Source organism: Lathyrus oleraceus, chromosome 5, assembly GCF_024323335.1.
Source record: "Lathyrus oleraceus cultivar Zhongwan6 chromosome 5, CAAS_Psat_ZW6_1.0, whole genome shotgun sequence".
Classification (NCBI taxonomy): domain Eukaryota; kingdom Viridiplantae; phylum Streptophyta; class Magnoliopsida; order Fabales; family Fabaceae; genus Lathyrus; species Lathyrus oleraceus.
Window position 1 is genome coordinate 201,330,177 of NC_066583.1, and position 25,638 is coordinate 201,355,814.

The window sequence follows — 25,638 nt, forward strand, 5'->3', positions numbered from 1 at the left end:
GAACTCTTTGTGCTTAAACCAACAATTGTTGAATGTGAATGGTTTAGGGCCCCAATCTTGATAACTATATTTCCACCAAATGGGGCAATGGTCAAAGATGTCCCTTTGCCCTACCCATTGACTTGTAACCTTCCACATAGAAACTAAATTTTTAGTTACCAAGAACCAATCTAGTATACTCATAGAAGTCCCATTACCATTGAACCAAGTGAACATGCCTTCTATACAAGGCACATCAATAAGATCCATATCTTCTATGCAAATTCTGAACTCCTCCACTTCACTTCCTCTGTTACTCACCCCTGCACATATTCTCTCCTCCTTATTAGTTACAGAGTTAAAATCTCCCCATAAATACCATTCATCATTCCTACTCTTCCTTTTCAACTGCACGAAATCACTCCAAAGATTTCTCCTTTTCAACTTATTGCAAGATGCACAAATAAATGTTAACAAAGTTTTAGTTTATCTCTTTCCAATCAACATTCACTCCCACAAAACCTCCCCCCTTGAAACTATAGTTTAACGATAAAAGGTTTTTCCTCCACAAAATCACTGTACCCCCTAAAGCGCCTACTACCATGCTAAATGTCCACTCTACCTCCTTGTTACCCCCACAAATCCAGTGCTAAACTACTATCAGAGAATTGAATATTGGTTTCTTGTAGAAAGCATAAATCAACTTTACCGGATTGAATGATAAAGCTAATTGTCTTCCTCTTTGTTCTGCTTCCATCACCTCTGATATTAAGAGATAATATATTCATTAGAGCATCTGATTTTCTGTCTCCCACTTAGCATTTCCATATTTATCTCTAATTTCCATACTCAATATAGCTTTCAACATGTCTTCCTGCTTCTCTTTGCTTACAATCCCCTATTTTGTGATGGTCTCCCAAACAACCTTTCCCACGCCTGTTTCCATATTATTCTAAGAACTTTTGTTATATTGAATAACATTTGACTCCAAGAACGATTCAAAACACAACACTGATCCTCTAGAAAATTGATCCCCTTATTTTCTCGAGCTCTTTTTGCTAGTTTGACCCTTCTCCACCGACACCGTGTTCATTATCTCCTCCAATTACTTGCAATTTTTGTTATCTATTGGAATGAAACTTACTGTGTATGGACAATTAGGTTTCTTACGTTGAAGACAAACAAAATAAGATGATTGAATGTCCACCCGATCTCCCAAATCTCTAACTTCCTTAATCTTTTTCTTCCTGGCCTTAACCTTTTTAGCTTTTAGACATGCTTCATCAAAACAAACTGGGCCTTGTTTAAACGGTTCTAAAGCTAAAGGCCTAACTATCTTCTCAAGCTTATCCCCAACATTATGGGTCCTCCTGAATTAGTCAAATCTTGGGATCTGTTTCTTTTCTTACACTTCTCCGACCCCTCTACATTCCTAAGACACGTAACCTGATTGCTTTCATAAAAAAAATCCTGAACCCTCGGACACATATCCTTATTGTTATCCTCTATTTCGTCTATATTAGAACTCATCCTTTTGCTTTCTAAAATCTATTTTTTCGGATTTGGTGAAATATTCTAATCCCTTTTGAAAACACCAATGTCTTTTCACCATTGACTACTTCACACATAACATAAACATCTTTGTCTCAACATACTCCATCAACATCAAAATTCGCGTCCCCATCTTCTTCCTCCCAACTACTAGAGCTTGTCTCCGAAACAAAATCTTCAACCTCCGATCTAGTGTAAATATATACTTCCATTGTTGATGATAAATATTCAAAAAAACCTTGGATTCCATGCATGATATGGTATCCCAAAGCATGTTATCCACGTGGCTCATTCAGGATCCACATCATTTGATTTCCACTCCATAACTTCTTTGAACCACTGACCTAGCAAATCCTTTCCTTCCTCTACAAGCGCTTTCACCTCTCCTTCATCAAGATCCTCTAACAGAAATAAATTAGCACCCATATGTGTCACTTTTACATAAAACATTCCTTAGAGTGAAATATATCTTGCATGTTGTACGCTAGACCCGGGTTCTCCACAACTCCAATATAAGCTTCTCGAATCTGGATAATTCATATTCTACCAGTTGAAACTTCATATGTATAGTTGGTTGATCTCTGACTTTGAACTGATGAAAACATGGTCCTTGTCCTCTGGTGACCTCCACATATGATCTGCTTCCACTCCTTACATTATTTCTTCCATTTGAAGCATAACCCGCAAACTGCTTCCTTTCCCATATGACTTTCTCTTTGATCGAGCTTCACTTCACCCTACTCCCCACCCCTCTCCACTGCCTCCTTCCTCTTCACACTTACCTTTTTTCTTTGGAATTTGGAATGTTAGCAAATATCTTTCTTCCTTCAATAATAGTGTTATCAAGCTTTGTCACCTACGTTCTTTCATCCTTCACATTAAAAAAACGAATGAAACTATACTTCTTTCATCTCTTATCTCTTTTAGGAGGAATGATCATTTTATCTATTTCCCCATATTTCATAAAAACATGGTAAAGATCTTTCGCTCTCATATTATTCTCTGCAAACTCTGTGATAAAAATAGTTGTTATTTTTGTCTCTCCCTATTTTCTTTATGTTTTAGCTGCATCTCATTTACCTTAGTGCTTGATTGGATAAAACCCTTGTCCATCCATCTTCATCGTTATTCTTTTCGGTATAGGTTGTCATTTATGTGAAAGATTGAGTAATCGATTCTCGAATATATTTATGAATTTATATTTATTAATATTTTTTATTGAATAATTTTATTAGAATAAACTTTTGAAAAAATGAATTAATTAAATGAATTCACAAAAAACATAATTTTAATTGAAGATTTTAGGTAGGAGGTATTTTATTATTTTTAGAATTAATCAATATTCTTTTTTCTATTTTTTTAATATCAATTAACATATCAAATCAAATCAACTCTATCTTTTTTTTTCCCCTCTTCTTACACTCTTTTTTATTTCTTTCTCTCTTTTCAACTTCTCTTTGCAATCAAACAAACCAGTAACGATTAAATGATTCATAATTTTTTTAAAACTGAAACTTTTAAAATCAATGAGTTAAACAAACCTTTTAATAAATAAAAAACAAAGAATTTAGAATCAATTCGAAAGATTCATTTTACAGAACTTTTCATTCTAAAATAATATTTTTTATGTGGAATATCCTATGCACTCTGAAGACGTGTTAAGTCACGATTTGTCCACCGGAGATTTCCCCATCGAGTTTTCCTATCAACTTGGAGCTATCATAACTTGTCCAATTGTGAGTTTAAATTTTTTGTTAAAACCACATGTTAAGAAAATGCATTTTATACGTGGAAAAGTAATATTTAAAATTTTAATGAATTGAAAGTCTGAAATAGGACACGTATCTCTTGTCTTGAGTCCCAAACAAGCACAGTCGTTTTTCTATGGTACAAACTACACAGGACAAATATTGCATACGTATGCACGTAATGAGAAAAAAATTACAACAAGAATTAGATATTTACGAAAATTACATATGGAAAATTAGCCTTGACAGTCCCAACTTCCCAAGCACTCCAACACAAACATCTAAGTGTTTTTTCCGGAGGAAATAAGATATACTATTGAGTAAAATTTTGAAAACATATGTATTATAACAAATAATATTATATATTTTAAAGTTATTTTAATAATATAATATATAATAAAAAAATTATTAGAGGAAAGTGTAAAATTATTTTACATTTTTAATGCACCTTCGTTAAACTCTTTTTTACTTTATGTGTCTCAAATTATGTGATTTATTTAATAGTTTTTTATTTACTTAAAATTGTTTAAATAAGAAAATAATAAATTTATTAAAATAATTCTATAAAATATTATATTATTTATTATATAATAAATAAAATATAAAATATATACAATCTTCCCATATTTATTATAAAAAATATTTACTGATAATATATATATATATATATATATATATATATATATATATATATATATATATAATATCTATATATGAATTATTTAATATATTTAAAAAAAAAAATTTTATTAATAAGAATAACTGTAGTAAAATTAGAGGTGATGCAAGAAAATATTAATTAAAAATATAATTTTTAAAAAGTAATTTAAATATTATTCTTTTATATGATATCTTTATATTTTTTATATGACCCTTTAGCTGTGTGTTTTTTGTGTGTGATTTTTTTAAATTAGTAATCAATTTAGTTTCTAATATTATAAGATGTTATCAAATTATATATTTTTATAACATGTTAAATTAGTCGATTTCTATTTTAAAATAATTATTTTTCTATCATGTATCGGTACATTTGCATTAAAGTAAAAGATATTGAATTTATATCAATGTAAATAAAATTAATAATATGTGAATATAATTAAATTAAAAATAATTAATATTATATTGATGTTGAAATTGTCAGGGTCATTTAATTTTTTTTTCACTCATAATCATTTTTGAAACCAAGAAAATAATATTTTTTTAATAAAAATCGATTATCTTCCGCATTTACTAATTTTTCAAGTTGAAAAAGACTAATAAAAGAATTTTTTTTAATTAAAATAATCAATTTTTTTTAAAAAAATCCTAAATAATCAAAGTATCCATATTTTATATAAAAAAATTGACAAGAAAGAAAACGTCAATTCAATTGACGACAATGTACAACTTATATAAGGAGACGTCAAATGTAATTGATGTACAAACACATAGGATGAAACCTCAATTCAATTGGCGATAATTTACATACTTTCTTTTGTGTGTTTGTACACTATCGTCAATTAAATTGATGTTTCCTCTTATGTATTGTACACTGACGCCAATTAAATTGTCAGATTCTCTATGTTGATAATTTTGTTGTTGTTTGAATCATTGTTATTTTGCGATTAGTGAGAAACTTTGGTTATTTAAGGATTTTTTTGAAAAATTTGATTATTTTAATATAAGATTCACAAGAGACATCAAAATTTTCTTTTAAGCAAGTTAAGTCAACCATTTAAAAATTTAAAACCTCAGGCAAATTGAACACTATTATACTTGAGTCAACCATTTAAAAATTTAAAATGGTAAGATGTTAAACAATTTTTTTTATAAGCAAGAGAAATTGTATTAACGGGAATATAAGGGGTACTCTCCTCTAATACAAATGACAGAAAAGAATACAAAATTAAATCAAAATGATAAACGAATACCGTCTAACAGATTCAAAATCCAGTCATTCCTATCATTTACGAGAGATCCTTAGATCTTGCTCTGAACCAATCCTAAGAGAGGTAGGCCACCGAGGCTACCTACACATCGGGCCTCAATTTTTTTAAAAAAATATTTATATGACTTTAGTTATTTTATTTTATTAAAATGACTTTTTAAAATTATTTTATATGTCAATTAAATGATAATACCTATCTAGAATAACAACTATTTATAATGTGTATTATTTAATTTGTTAATTTAAATCACATGTATAAAAAACAAGTTTTTTTTAGTTCTTTAATATAATAGGAGACTTGATATCTAAGTTTTTCTTTTAGAATTTTGACTTATTTTTTAATTATGATTTTTTAAAATAATGAGAAGAGTGTTCAGATGAGTTGATTTTATTATAAATTGAAAATAAAATATAAATTAAATTGATTATAATAATTTAATGATTTTACATCCAAAAAAATATAAAATATATTAATTTTACAAAAATATTAATTATATTAAAAATGTTTAATTTAAACTTTTTCCTCAGATCTCGAGATGTCTTGGGTCGGTTCTGGTATGAAACTTGTTAAGAAGGAGTCTCCAAGCAAATAATTGGATGTTGCTGGGAACGATTGATTTGCACAAACTCTTCAAAGCATAGACATATCAGGATCGGGGTGACAACCTACAAGAGATAACGATTCCAACATGGAGAAAGCAGATTTAACATCAGATAAAAACATTGTCCACAATAGGATTGGGCTTGACGTTAAAGAGAATATTTTGAAGAACCTCTCAATCACTTTATGATGAACCTTGGAGTTGATCCGAATTAATCTCAATATTCCAATTCTAAGTATCATTGATCCACATGCCCAATCCACAAACTTTTTCTTTAGCAACCTGCACACAATTGAATAAACTAGAGAATTGCAATCTCAGAGCATGTGCACCACGCCATCTAGTCATTTCCCAATTTACAAGAAATGTTATTGCCAAACTAATTAGAGCCCCCACACATCCCTAATGAGATCCTAAGATCCCTCCACCAGATTGATGGTTTCCTAATGATAACAGACCAAGAGGGATCGGGGATCAATCCCTTGATGTCACCATATTTGAAGGATAAGAGAGAGTGACAACTCGATCTGTTGTCTGAGATGATTTTTCAAGCCCATTTACTCAGAAGCATCCTATTGAAGGATTCACGATCTTTAACTCCTAGACCACCCTCAATTTCCAGTTTACAGATTATGGACCAAGAGACCTAATTTATTCTCCTATGATATTCCTCACTATTCTGAAGGAAGCACACTGGATGTTAATCATTTCTTGGACTACTATTTTCAGAGCTTTGTAGAAGGAGAAGTAGAATAATGGGATAAAAGTCAAGACTGAGTTTAAGAGTGCCATAAAACCTCCTAGAGAAATAGATTTACCTTACTAAGAGAAGATCCTACAGCGAAGCTTTGATAGAATATGATTCCAAGATGAACGCCTGCGAGGATTGACCCCAATGGGAAGGTAAAAAAACGGGAAGAGACTAATTGCACATGATAAGATATTAGAAGCAGTCATCAAGAATCCATAATCAAAATTAAAACCTAAAGTTTTGCTTTTGTGAAAATTTATGCATAAACCTGATGCCAGTTCGAAGCCACCACCGATTTAATAGACCAAATATTATCCCACGATTCATGTCCCATTATGATATATAATGTCGTTCGCAAATTGCATAAGATCAAACTCAAAATTGTCTGACAATTTGAAAGGATGGAAACTCAAGCTAGAACGAACATTTCTCAATAATATTGTCATACCTTCAACAACAATGATGAAAAGAAACATGGAGACAAGGTCCCTTTGGCAAAGCTCTCTCCTTGCTTGAAAATCCATGACGAGACTTCCATTTATCAGAATAAAGAGCGAATTGGAATAAACACAAGCTTGGATCCATTTAATCCATTTACTTTCAAAATTCATACGCTTAAAAATATACAACAAGTATTCCTAAGAGATTGAATCGAAGGCCTTTTCGAAATCGCCTTTCTTATTTCTTCAAGCAAAGTCCACCAGCTCATTGACCACTACAACTTCATCAAGCATACTTATATTAGGCATGCATACTTATATTAGGCATAAAAACATACTGATTAATTGAGACAAGCTTACCAATAACTTTCTTTAATCTTCCGTCTAAAAGTTTTGATATGATCTTGTAAACATTTCCTATCAAACAAATTGGACAATAGTTATTAAGACATTAGACGTTAATGTGTACAATACTTTTAAATACTAAACTTTTCTGTTAAAAAAAAATATTTTTTTTATAGTTTTAGACATTATTCTCTAATACCATAGTAAAAACCATGGTTGGATTTAATTCATTTTTAAAAGATTATATCCTCTGATCATTATTATAAATAAATTTAATTTTTTAAATACATTTGATATATGATATATCTAGATTATATGTGGACTAGATTCGTTAATCGTTAAACAACTAAAAAAAATCAAATTTACTTATAATATTTATTTAATGGTGTAATTTATAAAATAAAAATAGATATATAACTCTGTAACATTATTCTCTTTCACTTAGACAGAAAAGAAAATAACCCAAAAAATGATGTTCATTCATAAATCACAATATACCTCAAATGAAAAAAAAACATTATCACAAAAAAATCACACATAGTACTAAACGAGACGTGGTCACATTATTTGCCTGTCATTGAGTATTTCTTACATACATCACCACATCCACACACACCTTATTAAAGATAATATTTCCATTCTCCTATGTTTCAGTTAAACTCTACCATACCACACACACAACACAAGGCAAAGGTAACATAGCAATGGCTCAAACTATGTTGCTCATGTCTAGTGTCTCCAGTACCTATTCTGTTCCCTTGAACAAAGATCCTTTGCTTCAATTACAGTGTCAAAGATTGAAGCCTAGGTTTTCTGATATCTCATTTAGCCCACTTTCTTCTAATTCTAAGTCTTTTTCATCTCGCACTTTCAAAACTCTGGCTCTATTCAAATCAAAGACCAAAGCCCCTGCTAAGGTACGTATACTAGTACTCACTTACTTTTTCTATATCATCAAATGTAACATTTTTATTATCTTAAGCTTCATTTGATTTCATGATGTGTATTTTATATTCAGGTTGTACCAAAACAAAAACCAAAGGTTGAAGATGGTGTCTTTGGAACTTCTGGAGGATTTGGTTTCACTAAGCAGAACGAACTCTTTGTTGGTCGTGTTGCTATGATCGGTTTTGCTGTGAGTTAATCTTATCTCTATATCATATACTGTAATTCATGAAAATTAACATCAACTTGTCTTATTTTCAATGCATTTGGGACTATCACTGTAAAATGCAATTAATGTATTAATTACTTCAAAAACCATGATGTTGTGTGGTCCATATTGATTTTTAATAAAATTATTCTCACAATATACAAGTTATCTTTGATGGACCATATTAATCATATGGATTAGGAAGATTTAAAATAAAATCACAAATTGTGGTTTAAAAAGTGAGTAAATAGATAAGGTATGCAGAAGCAAATAAAGAAACAATTTTATTTGAAACACTTGTATGACATACACTTGTTGTACGAGGGTCATACACGTATCAGTATCAGATATCGATTCAAACTGTGTCAAAATAAAGAGCAAAAACTATTTCTTTAAATATTTATATAATTTTTCCGATAAATGTCAGAAGAGTGTCGGGCTCTTTCAAATGTCGAAACCTGCGACATGTGTACTGGTGTGTAGTAGTTTAAAGGTGTTCGTGCTATATGGTATATTATACTATTTGAGATAGGAATAATAGCAACTAACATAGTAGTACATTTGTCTATTTAAAAAAATGTAGGTTACTTATGGTACAAGTTGTTTGTTGCATTTTCAGGCATCAATTTTGGGTGAAGGAATAACTGGGAAAGGAATTCTATCACAATTGAATTTGGAAACTGGAATTCCAATTTATGAAGCTGAGCCTCTCCTCCTATTCTTCATCATTTTTACACTTCTAGGAGCCATTGGAGCTCTAGGTGACCGTGGTAAATTCGTCGACGATGAACCTACCACCGGAGGCGTTATTCCACCCGGAAAAGGCTTCAGACAAGCTCTCGGTCTCAGCGAAGGAGGTAATTAACTTCTACTTCAAAGTTCACAACACTCGCACACACTGCATACCAACCACTTACATCGTGGTTACGAATCTTATAAAAAAATTGATTCTTTTCGTTTCGTGAATAATCAGGTCCTTTATTTGGATTCACCAAATCCAATGAACTGTTTGTTGGAAGATTGGCTCAACTGGGATTTGCTTTCTCTTTGATTGGAGAGATTATTACCGGGAAGGGAGCACTAGCTCAACTCAACATTGAAACTGGTGTACCAATCAATGAGATTGAGCCACTTGTGTTGTTCAATGTTGCTTTCTTCTTCATTGCTGCTTTGAATCCTGGAACTGGGAAATTTGTAACAGATGAGGAAGAAGATTAGATTAGAGAGTAGTTTACTTTGTTTGTATTTAAAGAAAACTTGTACGTTTGTTTGTCTATGATCAATGCATTGAGTTCTTGGTAAACAGCTATATTATATCATCTACGTATTTGTTCAATACTTGCAACTGTGTATTAACCAATGAAACAATTCACAACCACCGGAGCATCACTTTCGAATAACATCTTAGTGTAGTTAAGCTGAGATACTACTTCAGTTTCGCAGCTAAGGCTGGATCACGTGTCTAGGAAGTCATATTAGTTGCAGCAAAAACTACATGTTTCTCATTGTATCTATAACCCAGCATCAACCAATTTGTTCCTCAGAACTTAAGCCTGCTTTCACATTGACCTAAAAACCCCATGCGCGAGCTCCCTTCAAACAACATTGGGAGTGCTAGGATAATAAGTTGAGAAAGAATGTTTAGCAAATGATGATCTTATTCATTCATGCACCTAAAATTATATATTTAGGTAGCTAAATATGAAAGAAAGTAAGTATGAACTCAATTATATTGAAAATAAGAAATAATACGTTTTAATGTATTTATAATGAAAATCATTTACTATCTATTTTTTGAAAATAAGTTAAAATAACTCATTGTTAATTGTTCTAAGATCATCTCTTTCTATAAAAATTACAAGACACTGATAATTTTTTATTATATAAGTGACTTTTCACAAATTTTATAGTCGAAAAAAGGATTTTTTACCTAATTAACCCACATTTTCGAAGAAATTCCCAAAATAATCCAGTTTTCAAAAAAATTCCCAATATACCCCACTTTTAGAGGGAGGCGCCAATTGGATTGGCGCCCCCTCTTAAAAATTGCAAGGAGGCGCCAATTGGATTGGCGCCTCCCTTAAAAAAGCCTCAAATGAAAAAACTTCCAACATGAAAGTTGTAGATCGTTTCAAGACAATGAATTTGGATATAAATTTTGCAACATTTGGAATTTTTTTGAGAAAGTTATGGGCAGTTGAAGTTGGACTTCTGAGTTTTTCAACTGTTATCTGACCGATAATGTTTTGTATTATTGCATGTGTTTCTTTTAGGAATATGAATTTTTGTCCAACATAACATTTGAACTAGACATCTTAAATTTTCCAATGCACTTGGTCCCACCTCAAAATAATAAAAAATGAGTGAGTTAGGTCCCTGCGAACTTGACCCAAAATTAGGGTTTATGTCAAAATGACCTATAATGTTTTGAAATTAATGATGAGCTTCCAAGTTTCAAATGGATTTTTGATGAACATGAAAGTTGTTCATATGGCGACTGTTGTTAAAACTTGAATGGAGGCGCCGAATGGATTGGCTAGGGAAGGTGCCCTAGCCTAGGGTAGGTGCCCTAGCCAATCCAATTGGCGCCTATGTGTATGTTTTAAAATGAGGCGCCAACTCAATTGCCGAGTCCTTCATAAAATGCCTTTTTTGTCTTATAAATAGATGCGTAGTGTGACCTATTGTTCCACAATTCATATAATCATTTGGCTATCATGTTTGGTGTTCGTCGCCGATACGGTAAGGTGATTTATGCGAGAGACAAACCTCAATTGCTGATGCTGTTTTGGAACATCACCACGTTAGATCAACTGAAGAGGGAGCTGGTTCGATGGTTAGACGGGAAAATACCAGAAGGGGAAAAAATCAGAAGTATTGAGAGACTTGACAGTATCTTTGGTTGGGTGCGAATGAAGACTGATAAGGATGCTAGGGAAATGATGTTCGGTCGAGACGATATTAATTTGATTGTTGTAATCAGTTAGAATTATTTATGTTTTCAGATGTTTTGTACTCATGTTGGTTATGAAACTCGTTGTAACAAGAACTTAATGATATATAATGATTGATTATTACAGAAATACAATGTTATAAAAAGCATAAGATCTAGATACAATGTTACAAATAGCTTAAGATCTAGATATCATGTTACAATAAGCTTAAGATCTATATGATGCTCCTTGATTGGGACAGTTGTTTTTGTTGTGTCCTGGTTGACGACAGATACTACATAATCTTATCATTTTATTTGTGGAATCCATCTCTGTTCTTATACGTGTGCTGTTTGGCCTTCCTTTCTTCTTTCTACGCATCTCTTCATTGTGCCAAACAATATCTCCTTGATATGGAGGCCAGTAATCCTCCATTGGTAGTACTGAAAAGCTTTTACTATATACATTCATGATGGTGTTGGCCTTGTACACATCAGATAAATGGGTGTAAGCGTCTTGACGAGTATAAGCGCATGCTGCAATGACATGGGAGCAAGGTATGCGGAAGGCCTGAAATTTTCCACAATCGCACCAACTTCTGTGTAGTTTAACCGCGTAGGCTAAATTTGGTCTCCCCTCGCTGTTGCCCATTGTTTCCTGGACGCTGAAATTTTGTCTATGACGGTCAAACACTGTTACAGCGTGTGTCGTAGCTTTGACGCTCTCCTCTTTCATGACCTTCATGCAACATTCACTGAATACTTGTCCGGACATTAACACTGCACTCCATCTTTCACCTCTGCTTGCGAACATAGAAGCCAACCTATAATAGGTTGATCTTACCAAGGCGGTTATGGGCAGGTTTCGAATTCCTTTGAAAACCCCGTTCATGCATTCCACAATGTTTGTTGTCATGTGGCCCCATCGACAACCACCGTCAAATGCTCTTGTCCACTGCTCTACTGGGATGTTATTTATCCATCTCCCCGCGTCTTCATTAGACAGTCGAATCTCATCACGATAATATTGAAAAGACGGTTGAGTTAAAGCATACCCAGCATTCACCACCTTCTTGCGAAGATTCTTATCTTTTATAGCACGCATGAAGTTTTATGCAATGTGTCTGATACAGTAGACATGTGTAAAAGGAGGATCATGCCATCCGTTGTCATGGTTGTTGTAGGCACTTTCGATGGCAGCATGTCTATCAGAAATCAGACATAGATTGGCTTGTGGAGCGACATGCGTTCTGAGATGTCGAAGAAAGAAACCCCATCCAGCAGCCGTTTCACCTTCAACAAGAGCAAAGGCAATGGGAAATACATTGTTGTTACCGTCTTGTGCAACTGCCATGAGCAACGTACCCTTGTATTTTCCGTATAACCAAGTGCCATCAATTTGCAGGAGAGGTTTGCAGAAAGCGAAACCTTTGATGCACGGGTCAAATGCCCAAAAGAGACGGTGAAATATTCTATTACCTGTAGCACAGGTTCCGTCTGGCATCATTGCTGGCACTGTCTCCAGAATTGCCACAGTTCCTGGGACATAAGTTTTTAGTGCCCATAAAAACCGTGGTAATTCCTTGAATGAGTCCTCCCAGTTGCCGAAAACCTGCTCAACAGCCTTTGTCCTCGCAATCCATGCTTTCTTGTAAGATGGAGTATAATTATATGTTGTTCGGATATGGGATATAATTATACTCACCTTCACAGATGGGTCTTTATTTACCAATGGCAGAATGTCTCGACATATCAAAGCTGTGCTCAGTTTACGGTGATCTTGTTGAACGGTTGTTGCGACGCAACTGTGTGGTGGGTCTATTGAAGCGATCTCCCAAGAGTCATTTTTCTTCTTGTAAGATGCAGCCAAACGAAACTTACAAAGCATGTTACGACATTCGATAACATACCTTCTAGAATCAGTGTGTTTCACCGTAAAGTCAGCAAAGTTGTTCATGTGGTATTTTTTGATTGCCAAGACACATTCCTCTTTGGTACGAAACATGTCTCCAACCTTTAATTCGCCTACTGGTCTCGGATACGGATTATAGAAGACACTGTCGGACATTTCATCGTCGTGAAGATCCATATTTGTCATATGTTGAGGAGGAATATAGGCATGAGTAGGAGGTATTGGTGGTTGTTGAGCCTCATCTTCATCGTCGTTATTCAGGATGTGATCAACCTGTATCTCAGTCTCCTCTTCTTCTTCATCAACAACATCGACCTCTACTTCTGCTTCTGGGTTGAGTTCATCTGACCATTGTGCATCATCTGCAGCATCTCCACCAGCTGGATCCTGATCTGTTAGTTGAGACTGTTGAGACGGTATACATGGTTGTAGAGTAATGTACAACTCGATACAATCCATGCCTGAATGTTCATGACTAAGAAACATGCTTTCAACATCTTCATCGTCTCGTATCTTTAGGGGGAAAAAATTGCATTGACCATTCTAAAAAAATATAGGATTCTGATATGTCATCTTTGACACAATACCTGATGCTATAAAGGATTGTATTCTTTTTTTGAAATGCAAAAAGGTTGCATTTCTCTTCATCGTGACTCTAATGGTATCAGTGTTTCTAAAACAAAAACCATGAAGCTCAGACTCAAAAGTTTCACCGTTGCAGTGAACGTTGATACTGTATAATGATGAAGATGACATTTTGGAGATGAAAACTATTTTGCAAGTGCAGATGAATGTGAGTGAAGATGAAAAGTATTTTGCAGATGATAAGTATTAATGTGAGTGAAGATGAATGTGAGTGAAGATGAAAAGTATTTTGGAGATGAAAAGTATTTTGCAAGTGCAGATGAATGTGATAGTAAGACACTTAAATAGATGGTATCAGTGTCTCACATTGAAGCTAGTCTGAGATACCTTGTCAAGCATGCAAGTAATTTCTGAGATGAGGTGTCTGTCATGCAAGACAGTGTGAGTTGATGTGTCAAGCATGCTAGCTAGTCAAGAGTTGATGTGTCTGTCATGCAAGACAGTGTGAGTTGATGTGTCAAGCATGCTAGCTAGTCAAGAGTTGATGTGTCTGTCATGCAAGACAGAAGTGAGTATTCAGCATGCAGGATACTACAGAGCCACGTGTCAGAGATGACGTGTCAATCCTGCAAGACAGTGTGAGTTGATGTGTCAACCAGGCAAGGTATCAAGAAGCTAGTCATCAGCATGCAGGAGACAAGACAGACATGTGTCGGACACCTAAGATGGTCAGAGATGATGTGTCAACCAGGCAAGGTATCAAGAAGCTAGTCATCAACATGCAGGAGACAAGACAGACACGTGTCGGACACCTAAGATGGTCAGAGATGATGTGTCAATCATGCAAGCCATCAAGAAGCTAGTCATCAGCATGCAGGAGACAAGACAGACACGTGTCGGACACCTAAGATGGTCAGAGATGATGTGTCAATCATGCAAGCCATCCATAAGTCATTTGTTCAGCATGCAGGAGACAACAATGCCACTTGTCAGACATGCAGAAGGTGGCGCCAATTGGTTTGGCGCCTACCTTTAAGGCTTGTACATGGTCGCCAATTTGAATGGCGCCCCCATGGAGTCAGTCCTCGAAACCAAGCATTCAGAACTAGCCTTGCATGCATGTGCCCTAGGGTGTCGCCAATTTGAATGGCGCCCCCACTTTAATATTGCACATGGTCGCCAAATGAGGTGGAGACACCATACAAACACAATTTTTCATGCACTCCTCCATTTGCCTATAAATTGATCCACTCCTTCAACAATTCTTCCACACCAACATTCTCACTACTTCATCTACATTTCTCACTACTTCTTTTACAATTTCATCTTCAACAAAATCTTCCATTTTCATCTACACCAACTCCCCAACAATATGTCTTTACTCACAATGGGCGAAGCACACAGAGGAACAGTTGCAAACATCGCGACATACGTAAGTTTTTTCTTATACTTCTTTTTTATGTTTCATCTCCACCAACCCCATTTTATTTTTAAATGCCGACTTAGTCAAGTGTTACATTATTTCTATTATAGGAGGTCTCAAGGTTTCGAACTCGAGTCCACGAATTTGTCCCAATGGACCCGATGATTCAACCTTATGTTGAACTCGCCGGTTTTGGTCACCTTAGCAAAATTATATCTTGGTCTATAGATAACAAGTTCATTCTAGCCTTATGCGAAAGATGGAGGCCAGAGACACACACATTTTGGTTTCCAACCGGTGAGTGTACCGTGACGTTAGAAGACGTCTACATGCTTTTAGGACTACGAATTGAAGGCAAAGCTGTTAATGGTAAGACCAACTATGCAAATTCAATTTGCATGGAGCTTTTAAACACTGATTTGTTAGATGATAATGCTAGGGGACAAGGTATACTACTTTCACGCCTAAAGTCATATTATAATAGTTTTTATTTAGATGAGCATTCTACCGAAGATGCTCGAATCATCAAAACTAGGTGTTACATTATGTTGTTACTAGGATCCTTTTTATTTCCCGAAGGTAGTGGTTCTAGCATGCATATTATGTACTTACCTTTACTTAGACATATAGATAGAATAGGTAGTTATAGTTGGGGATCCGCATGTCTAGCCTATCTCTATAGTTCTTTGTGCAAAAACTCCTACAAAGATACTTCTACATTTTCTAGATGTGTTGTTTTGCTACAAGCATGGGGATGGTCAAGACTACCGTCTCTAGCACCGGTCAATAACAACCCCTTCACTTTTCCATATGCAAAAAAGTAAGTTGTTTAAATTGCTATATCTTTACTTCCTTCCTTACAGTTTATTACCCATAACTAATTTATTTTAACTTTTTGGTGTAGATGGTCGGCACGCGGTATGAATTACAGCAGATGTCCGAGACATTGTATTACTCAATATCGCAACCTGTTGGATCACCTTCGACCGGCAGACGTAAGCAAAATAATTTCATTATTTCTTCATATTATGTTGACTTTTTCTACATTCATTTAAATCCTATCGTCTTTAACATTTCAGTTCATTTGGCGTCCATACCTTAATATGGATCATGAGCATCAGATCAACCCTGAAGACGCAGCCGTATGGACAACATGCACACCGATAATACGGTTCACAACAGTGGAGCTGCACAACGCCGACCGTGTGAAGCTGCAGTTTGGTATGGTCCAAAATATCCCAGATCCCCCAGCTAGCCTAGGAGAATGGCATATGCGTAAAGTGAACGACCAATGGAACTACAACCCTTGGCAAACCTTCGCAAGATCAGAGTGTCGCAAGTGGAAGCACCGTCATGACCATGTCTTAACTGACGCAGTCATGCCAAATGAGGTAAAACCAAGTCGTACTTATATGGCTTGGTATAGATCAGTTGGATTTCAATTCATCGCCGATGATATGTACCTCTACGACCCACGCCAGACAAGTTACACACAAGAAGGATCAACATCTAACCCCTAACAACATTCTCAGCCCGGTTACTCACAACCACCTATCCGACAAACTTTCCGTTCCACAAACACACAAACATACAACCAAAACATGCCATTCACCCAACCCCAAAACCAAGAACATCCCCCATACCACCACCAACAAATGGACCATCAACCTTCGACCGAACATCGCTTCGCACCCACACCATCACCCTACCAAAGTCGCCTTACCCAAAACACTAACCGCCCCATCACCTACCGTAGCCAAGAACCCCAAACATCATAATACCAAAACATCCCACAACCATATCTCTTCCAAACACCCTAACAACCTTTCCAACCTTTCCTAGACCCATCATTGTCACTCATGTCCCCCTTCAACCGTCCCGGTCGCCCATCCATGAGTCAACCACATCCCAACTTCTCTGACATGGGTCATGAGCTCAGCTACGCCGGTACACCATCATTGAATACTGAAGACTATGCTGAGTTGGCTGAATACCTCAACGGATCTTCTCCTGTAGGAGGTAATGACGCTCCTGGACCATCAGATGAACAAACACCGGTGCAGAATCGTCAACGTGGGTTAGGGCCAAGGGTTAGGGTAGCTAGGGGATGTGGGACCGGATTTCGGTTAGGTGATCCCGGTCATCACCATTAGGATTCTTTGTGTAAAATCCAAATTTTATTAATATCAATTCGTATTATGTCAAATTTATCTTTGTGTAAACTCCAAACATTAGGTTTCTTTCATAATTCTAAAATAAACACATATCATAATACAAAAATTTATAGGTCAGAAACCCTAATTCAAGGACTTGTTATTGTTATGTTGAAGGGCTTGAATTTGGTCCCTTTTGGCAAAATTCACATACACATATTTTGACAGAAACCCTAATTTTGGGTCAAGTTCGCAAGGACCTACCTCACTCATTTTTAATTATTTTGAGGTGGGACCAAGTGCATTGGAAACTTTAAGGTGTCTACTTCACTTCTTATGTTGGACAAAAATTCATAACTCTAACACAAACACATGCAATAATACAAAACATTATAGGTCAGATAACAGATAAAATGTCAAAGAGTCCAACTTCAGGTGCCCATACCTAACTCATAAAAATTGCAAATGATGCAAAACTTTAGTCCAAATTCATTATCTTGAAAAGATCTACAACTTTTATGTTGAAGGTTTTGTCATTTGAGGCTTTTATCATTCAAACTAAAGGGCTTGAAGTTGGTCCCTTTTGGCAAAATTCACATACACTTGTTTTGACATAAACCCTAATTTTGGGTCAAGTTCGCAGGGACCTAACTCACTCATTTTTTATTATTTTGAGGTGGGACCAAGTTCATTGGAAAATTTAAGATATCTAGTTCAAATGTTATGTTGGACAAAAATTCATATTCCTAAAAGAAACACATGCAATAATACAAAACATTATCGGTCAGATAACAGTTGAAAAACTCAGAAGTCCAACTTCAACTGCCCATAACTTTCTCAAAAAAATTCCAAATGTTGCAAAATTTATATCCAAATTCATTGTCTTGAAAAGATCTACAACTTTCATGTTGGACGTTTTTTCATTTGAGGCTTTTTTAAGGGAGGCGCCAATTGGATTGGCGCCCCCTCTTAAAAATTACACACAGGCGCCAATTGGATTGGCTAGGGCAGGTGCCCTAGCCAATCCAATTGGCGCCTCCTTGCAATTTTTAAGAGGGGGCGCAAATCCAATTGGCGCCTCCCTCTAAAAGTGGGGTATATTGGGAATTTTTTTGAAAACTGGGTTATTTTGGGAATTTCTTCGAAAATGTGGGTTATCTCGGTAAATTTGCCTCGAAAAAACACTTCACGCTTGCAGTTACTACTGATAAGACTAAAGCCAATTTCAGAAGCTTATAAACCACATCGAACATTTCTAACATGATTTTGAAGCGATGTCGCACCACTACTTCCGGTACATCTATAAAATTATCGGGGTAAAGTTCAACCATTATCAATAATTTTTTCACATAAAAAACTCCAAATGACAATGAGGGACTCAAACATGAAGCACATTGTAAAAATTCAGCATTTTCTTCATCAAACCTAGCATTGAGTTCATGCAACTCCAAGTTTAAAACACTAAACAAATAATCATATTTGTAATGATGCAAATTAGAAATACTAGAAGTTGTAGCATGTCGCCTAAGTTTCTTCCCTTGCGCATACGGTACATCCATATCAGACACATCAATATCATGTTTATTGCAAATTTCCATAACCTTGGATATAATTTCTTCCCATCCATCATTCCTCATTTCTTGTAATTCTTGTTTGGTAGCATTGGCAAGTGACGAAGCATTCAAAATATCTTGATCACGCTTTTGTAGCGTTGCACTCAAATCATTTGTAAATCCTAAAATCTTAACCATCATATATAACATGAAGATAAAATCAAAGGATTTTAGCACATCTAGCAAAAATATAGTTTTACCATATTTTTCAAATGAAGTATCCTTCTCGACTTCTTCAAGTACCCCAATAATGAAACCATACGAAGTCATCAAACTAGTGAGAGTCCTAAAATGGGAACCACAATGAGTGTCAACCGCTCTAGCAAAAAGTAATTCTTGATTTAATCCACTACCCGTCTCTATTTAACCCTCTTCAATCAATTTAGCAAACTGAGTTACTTGTTTGTCCCGAAGTAATTCTTGTCTATTGTTTGAAGATCATACGAAATTAACAAGCATATTGACTTTACCAAAAAAAACCACTAATATCTTTGTGAGTCTTAGAACATCCAACAAGTGTCAATTGAAGTTGATGGGTGAAACAATGCACATAATAAGCATTCTCATTTTGGATTAAAGTTCTCAAATCACCAAACTCATCTCGCATATTGTTAGCTCTACGATACCCTTTCCCCCTAATGCTAGTTAAACTAAAGTCATTAATACACAATAACTTCTCAAGTGTATCCTTAACTGACTTAGTTCTTGTTTATTTAACACTTACAATGCCATTTTAAAGTAGGTATTAAGGGCAGTTTTTCGATTTAGAAAGGAACTAATATAGCAAGAGTCGAAAGAGTTTTCTGAAAGAATTAAAAATAATTCAAATTACTATCATTGGTTTAAGGTATGCACATAATTTTTATTATTCTATTGTAGTTGTATTTTTATTTCAAGATAATTTGATTATGCTTTATTTATTCATATTATTTCGGTTATGTCTTAAAGAATCGCATATGTGTGATTGATGGTACAGATATCAGTGCATCGGTTCCCGTAGAAAAACAAATTTCATGTAGAGATAGAAAGACAACAATCATACATAATGTCATGTGTACCTGTGATTTTAACATGATGTTTACGTGTGTATATTCAGGATGAAAAGGAAATGCACATGATTCAAAGATTCTTTTGGACGCAATTACAAATCAAAATGCAGTATTTCCTTCACCACCTGGAAGTACGTCATAATATCAACATAAAATTATATTCAATAAAATTAACAAAGTTGAACTAACATATGATTTATTTGATGAAGGTTCCTTTTATCTCGCTGATTCTAGATATCCATGTATTGGAGGTTTCCTTCTCCATTATATGGGTGAAAGGTATCATATACAAGAATATAGAGGTCAAAGTGACAATCCAGAAGTCCAGAAGAGTTATTTAACCATAGACACTCGTCTCTAAAGATGACAATTGAGCATTATTTTGGGGTGCTGAAAAATAAATTTCCTATTTTAAAGTTGATGTCTCCCTTATAAACCTTCTAGGCAACGACTCATAGTTATTGCTTGTAGTGCTATTCACAATTACATACGCAAGTGGAATTTATCTGACGAGTTGTTTAGGATATGGGAAGAAATTGATCCTATCGAACTTGAGGGGATGCAAGAAGGTCCTATCATAGAAGGAACAAGTTCAAATGTTGACAACTTAACAAGGTTATTTAATGAAGGTGCAACTGAAATGAGAATAAAGAGAAATCATATTAGAGATGAGATGTGGGTACACCGTAACAATTAAGTGAACTAATTATCTCTATGTTAGATTTTCATACAAACAACTTAAAATTTTAGTGGTTATTTCTAAATACTTATGTTGATTTGGTTTGACATGTATGCGTCAAATATTGATATACGCTATAAAACTTTGATAACAAAATATTTTGTGTGAACAAGTTATTAACTCTAAAAAAAATTAAATTATATATTTAATCATAAGTTTCTATCTCAACTTTATTTAATGATAAAATTATACATTTATATATTTAAATATGAGCCATTAAAAAATTAATTATTATTTAATAATTTTTTTTATCATTTTATATAGTAAAATAATAATTTTTAAAAATTGGATCATCAAATAGTTTTTTTATTTTCTCATTTCTAAAAATATTTTTAAAAATATTTATCAAACATATATTTTTATTTTCTCATTTTTAAAACAGTTTTGAAAAGTTATGTTACCAAATATTTTTTTAATAGTTCTCCTTTTAAAAATACTTTTTAAAAATAATTTTATACAACATATTTAAAAAAATGAAAAGCAAAATTGATTCAGACGAATCTTTATTTTCTTAAGAGATTTTAAACCCATATCCAAAATTATTAAAATTTCTGAAGGAAAAAAAACACAAAAACTTCTAAAAATTTTAAATTTCCGATTTTTTTATCATAAATTTTAAAAATGTCCAGTAAAAATGCGAGATTTTTCAAAAATACAAAAAAATACGTATAAAAAATTTTCTTTTTAAGATGTTAGTAAAAGTGAATTTATTTTAAGAAAAATAAATTATTATTGATAAATAATAGTAAGGTCATTTTCAAAATTCTGAAATTATGGAGTGTGTCGGGCATAAGTGTGGGTAGCAAATTCAACCTCCTCCTCATCGAATCTTACGAGCAGTTTTAGGTAATCAATAGTTTCGTTGGGCCTTCAAATTATCAGTAGGCCCAAACAAAAATATCAATATTTATCAGTACAATGTTAAACACTATTTTCAAGGTATATTTCATGTTCTTGATTCACACCGACGGTTTAATTAACTATAACTGGAACAAACATATTTAATTTCTTGACTCATGCACAAAAGTTAAATTAAATCTATACCAATACATCATCCACCATGATATCAATCATGATATAATTAAAGAAATGTTAAATGATGTGATGTGGATTGGGTAGAGAGTCAAAGTCGTCGTCCTGTGACACGTTCGTTCGTTCCCACACAACACAACAATAACAACCTTGTCACTTTCCTTTTCTTTACTTCTTCTTCCTCTTACATGTGTGTTCTGTTCTTTCATAATTCTCATCGATCAATCACAGTATGAACAATTCGGTGCTTCACAGTCACAACACTCCAACTTACTCTTCCTCTTCTTCTTCTCGTAATCGTAGCCAAAGGGATGTCCATTACAGGTTCTCTATCTCTCTCTTTTGGTGTTTGAATAACTAATCAAGAAACATTATGGTTGCTTCGTTTGATATGTGTCATGTTTTATAAATGTTTATGATTTTTGCAGCTGTGGTTCTTGCGGTTATGACCTTAACCTATCCTCGTCCAACAGAAACACATCCTCAATAGATTCGAAATACGGAAAATCAATTAAACGAGGTATGATATCATTCTTCAACATTGATGATACCAGGTTTACACAGGCTGATGAGGTTCAATGTGCTCCTCATTTTTCTAAGAACTTGTTGTGGGGTTTGTTTCGTCGAAGAACGAAGCTTCGTTGTCGAAAGTGTTGCAACCATATTGGTTATGCTTCACAATCATCGTCATCACCGTCTTTTATTCTAGTATCATCAAATGGAACAGAACCATCTCCTTCCACTGAAACACCGAGTCAAGTGAAGTACGAAATTCGTATCCGTGCCTTGCAGCCTTCATCTTCCCTAGATTATGGAAATGGAATCTCTGTCTTAGCTTGAAAAATTGCATATATAAGTGTGGTAAATATTGCATATTTGTTTTGTTCCTTTCTATGTACAATATATAGGCATAGCCATATCATCATGTTTTAAATTGCTCTCCGCAAACCGCAATTGCGGCTACAGTATGATAGTTGTTGCATGATTAATCATATATTCTACTATATTAGAAACTCCATCCGACATTTTCGTGATTCTTTAAATGTTTTTGTAAAATTAATAATTTCAAAACTCCAAAACTCAATTTTATAATGAAAAATATTAAATATTTTTTAATATTGTATTTAGAATTTTTCTTAATCAAAATTCATGTCATTTCTCTTGTCATTAGACGGTCGAATTTGAGTTTCCTCTTCATCGTAGGAGTCTTTTTTATGAGGATTTAATTTGTCAACCCCTCAATTAAATCTGACATCTCATGTAGTGGCTGATATTATCTTTATGTCATTATTAATTTTTTTTTATAGATTTTCTATTGTTTTTATCAAAAAATTTGAAAAAATGTTAGATTTTCTAATAAAAAATCGAAGACTTTCGAAAAAAAATTGAAAAAATACCAAAAGTTTTGAAAAATAATTTTGAAAAAATTCAAAAAAAAATTATTTTAACAATTTTTGAAATTTTCGTTAAACTACAACCATTTTTAAAATATCCGATTAAAAATTCACATTGGCTAGTTAAAAATGAATTAAAAAAAAATTGATTTGTTATCGAAAATTTCGTTCACATTTTTAATTTAAATATTTTTATGAATAGTTTGAGAATTATAAAAATATAAAAAATATACGAGAGTGTCCTATGGATGGCAAGTTGCACCTTCCTTAATATCTACAAAGACTGTCAACCACACTTGGGCCTGCTGGATCCATGACATTCATTTCCCCTTCAAAAAAGCACATGTCCTCAAGGTGGAATGCAGGATAAGCCTCGTGGTTTAACAAACACAAAATCACCAACCTTGAAGGGTGGTTGTGTCCTCTTCTTGTCAGCTTGAGAACATTGGCCGGTTTTTTTCTCTCAACAAGGTCAAGATGTCTTCGCGCGTAAGCAACTCATTTGGATTCTAAGCAAAATTGATTTTAAAGCAGACATTGAAAACAAATTCTAGATTGTAAATGTGAGTAGTCATGGTGGGAGTATAGACAAGTATGACATTTAAGAAAACAATCACAAACCTTAAAAAAAAAATAAGGTTGAAAGATGACATTCATCATGGCTTAGAAAGTGGAAGGAGCTTTGGACAAGCGAAAGGGAATGAGGAGGAATTGGTAATATCCAAGGTGTGTCATTAATGCGGTTTTGTGCACATCATCATGCCACATTCGTATTTGTTGATATTTAGATTGGATGTCCAATTTAGAAAAGCATTTAGAATGCAATTTTTGATTGTGGTTGCATTTACAATTTTGGATTCTTATAAAATTGTTTGATAAAAACTCATAGATTTTTGAAAATTTTGATAATATATTTGAAAAATAAGTTAAAAATTTATATATTTTTTAAAAATTCGATAATGTATTTAAAAAAATCAAAAGTTCAAATTCGGTAAGAAAAATTTGAAAGTACATCGGGGTAAGAAATCATATATTTTTGAAAAATTCGGTAAAACCTCTTGAGACTCCTCAAAAATCTAATAAAAACTCATAGATTATCAAAAAATCCAATAAAATTCTTATGAAATTCTCCAAAAATCCGGTAAAATCTCGGAAATTTTGCAAAAATTTGAGAAATAAAATATTATTTAAAAACGTAAAAAATCACAAAGGGTATCATGAAAAAAATTAGAGTGTCATATTTAAGTGGAGGGGTGAGGTAAAAACTCTCATATAACAGTCCTCCTCGCTATCAGTTGTCAACCACACTTAGGCCTGCGGAATCTATGACATAACCACGAGAGAAAGCTACAAAGTGAGTCATCATATTCGAATATATGACGATTTTAGAGTAAAGCATATTAAATACATGTCATATCAATCATGCACAAACCTATCAACATCAACTATTGTCATCATGTAATATAATGACACATGAAACATAACCATAATCTTTTCAAGGAGGGAGAGAGAGAGAGAGAGAGAGAGAGAGAGAGAGAGAGAGAGAGAGAGAGAATTTGATAAAAGTGAATCGATGTATTAAAAAACTACTAAGTGTTTACATCGTTACCTCTTTATATAGGATTCAAAATACAAACTTACAAATTGCATCATTCGACTCGGTGAGATGCACGTTTACTCAATCTGACAACTTCATGTTGTATTCGACTCTGTATACAACTCACTCTTACTTGACTCACTACTTCGACTAGGTCGAACACACCTAAATCGAATACAACTTGCATTTTAAAATATTGAATTAAACCTGCTAACACGCCTCCTGATAACCCATATTTTGTGTTATTATACAACCTAATTTATTGTTTTAGCTAGTAGATTTATCATTTTTTGTATTTGTTTTAATGCATTCTAGTGTTTCTATAGCATTTATCTTAGAGCATAATAGGTGCTCTCTTTTGTAGTTTTGATATGTTTGTTTCTTGTTTTAAGTATTGATCTGATTAGCTGAGGCAAGACAATCGAGAACAGAACCTGGGAGTTCAAGTTGGAAAAAAGCTGAACTCATCTAAGGAATGGAATGAAGCAATCAGTTGGATCCCTAGTGCATGCATGGAAAATGAGCTTCATTGGAAAGGAATATATGTTTGTGTGTTGGCGGAATTCCCTTGAGCTAAATGGATAAGACTCATGGCGTTAAAAGACAAAAGAAGATACAATAGTACGTCCACTAACGAGCGCGCCATATAGAAAAGGACAACACCGCCTGCACCCCTACCACTACAGACTGTCACACTACACCTTGTCTCCCAC

General features: G+C 34.0%; 3 protein-coding genes and 1 pseudogene across 3 annotated transcripts; 3 read left to right on the plus strand and 1 right to left on the minus strand.

Annotated features, from left to right (window-relative positions):
- The first annotated feature begins 7,914 nt into the window (after positions 1 to 7,914).
- On the plus strand, positions 7,915 to 9,799 carry LOC127082838 (photosystem II 22 kDa protein, chloroplastic). Its single transcript, XM_051023073.1, has 4 exons — positions 7,915 to 8,260; positions 8,362 to 8,478; positions 9,116 to 9,353; positions 9,470 to 9,799. The coding sequence occupies exons 1-4, from the start codon at positions 8,048 to 8,050 to the stop codon at positions 9,712 to 9,714; spliced, it is 813 nt and encodes a 270-aa protein (XP_050879030.1). The 5' UTR covers positions 7,915 to 8,047; the 3' UTR covers positions 9,715 to 9,799.
- Positions 9,800 to 10,260: 461 nt separating this feature from the next.
- On the minus strand, positions 10,261 to 19,847 carry LOC127079704 (uncharacterized; annotated as a pseudogene).
- LOC127082840 (protein MAIN-LIKE 2-like) lies at positions 16,259 to 17,273 on the plus strand. The gene is made up of 2 exons (XM_051023074.1): positions 16,259 to 16,343; positions 16,428 to 17,273. Exons 1-2 carry the CDS (start codon positions 16,269 to 16,271, stop codon positions 16,866 to 16,868), a joined length of 516 nt encoding a protein of 171 aa, XP_050879031.1. The 5' UTR covers positions 16,259 to 16,268; the 3' UTR covers positions 16,869 to 17,273.
- Positions 19,848 to 22,166: 2,319 nt separating the features above from the next.
- On the plus strand, positions 22,167 to 22,790 carry LOC127082841 (uncharacterized protein At4g08330, chloroplastic). Its single transcript, XM_051023075.1, has 2 exons — positions 22,167 to 22,258; positions 22,363 to 22,790. Exons 1-2 carry the CDS (start codon positions 22,167 to 22,169, stop codon positions 22,772 to 22,774), a joined length of 504 nt encoding a protein of 167 aa, XP_050879032.1. The 3' UTR covers positions 22,775 to 22,790.
- Positions 22,791 to 25,638: the final 2,848 nt, after the last annotated feature.

Coding starts and splice junctions, on each gene's coding strand:
- LOC127082840 (XM_051023074.1), top strand. CDS start 16,269: ATGAATTACAGCAGATGTCCGAGACATTGTATTACTCAATATCGCAAC. Junction 16,344..16,427: donor ATCACCTTCGACCGGCAGAC/GTAAGCAAAATA, acceptor TTAACATTTCAG/TTCATTTGGCGTCCATACCT.
- LOC127082841 (XM_051023075.1), top strand. CDS start 22,167: ATGAACAATTCGGTGCTTCACAGTCACAACACTCCAACTTACTCTTCC. Junction 22,259..22,362: donor CAAAGGGATGTCCATTACAG/GTTCTCTATCTC, acceptor TGATTTTTGCAG/CTGTGGTTCTTGCGGTTATG.
- LOC127082838 (XM_051023073.1), top strand. CDS start 8,048: ATGGCTCAAACTATGTTGCTCATGTCTAGTGTCTCCAGTACCTATTCT. Junction 8,479..9,115: donor TTGCTATGATCGGTTTTGCT/GTGAGTTAATCT, acceptor TTGCATTTTCAG/GCATCAATTTTGGGTGAAGG. Junction 9,354..9,469: donor TCTCGGTCTCAGCGAAGGAG/GTAATTAACTTC, acceptor GTGAATAATCAG/GTCCTTTATTTGGATTCACC.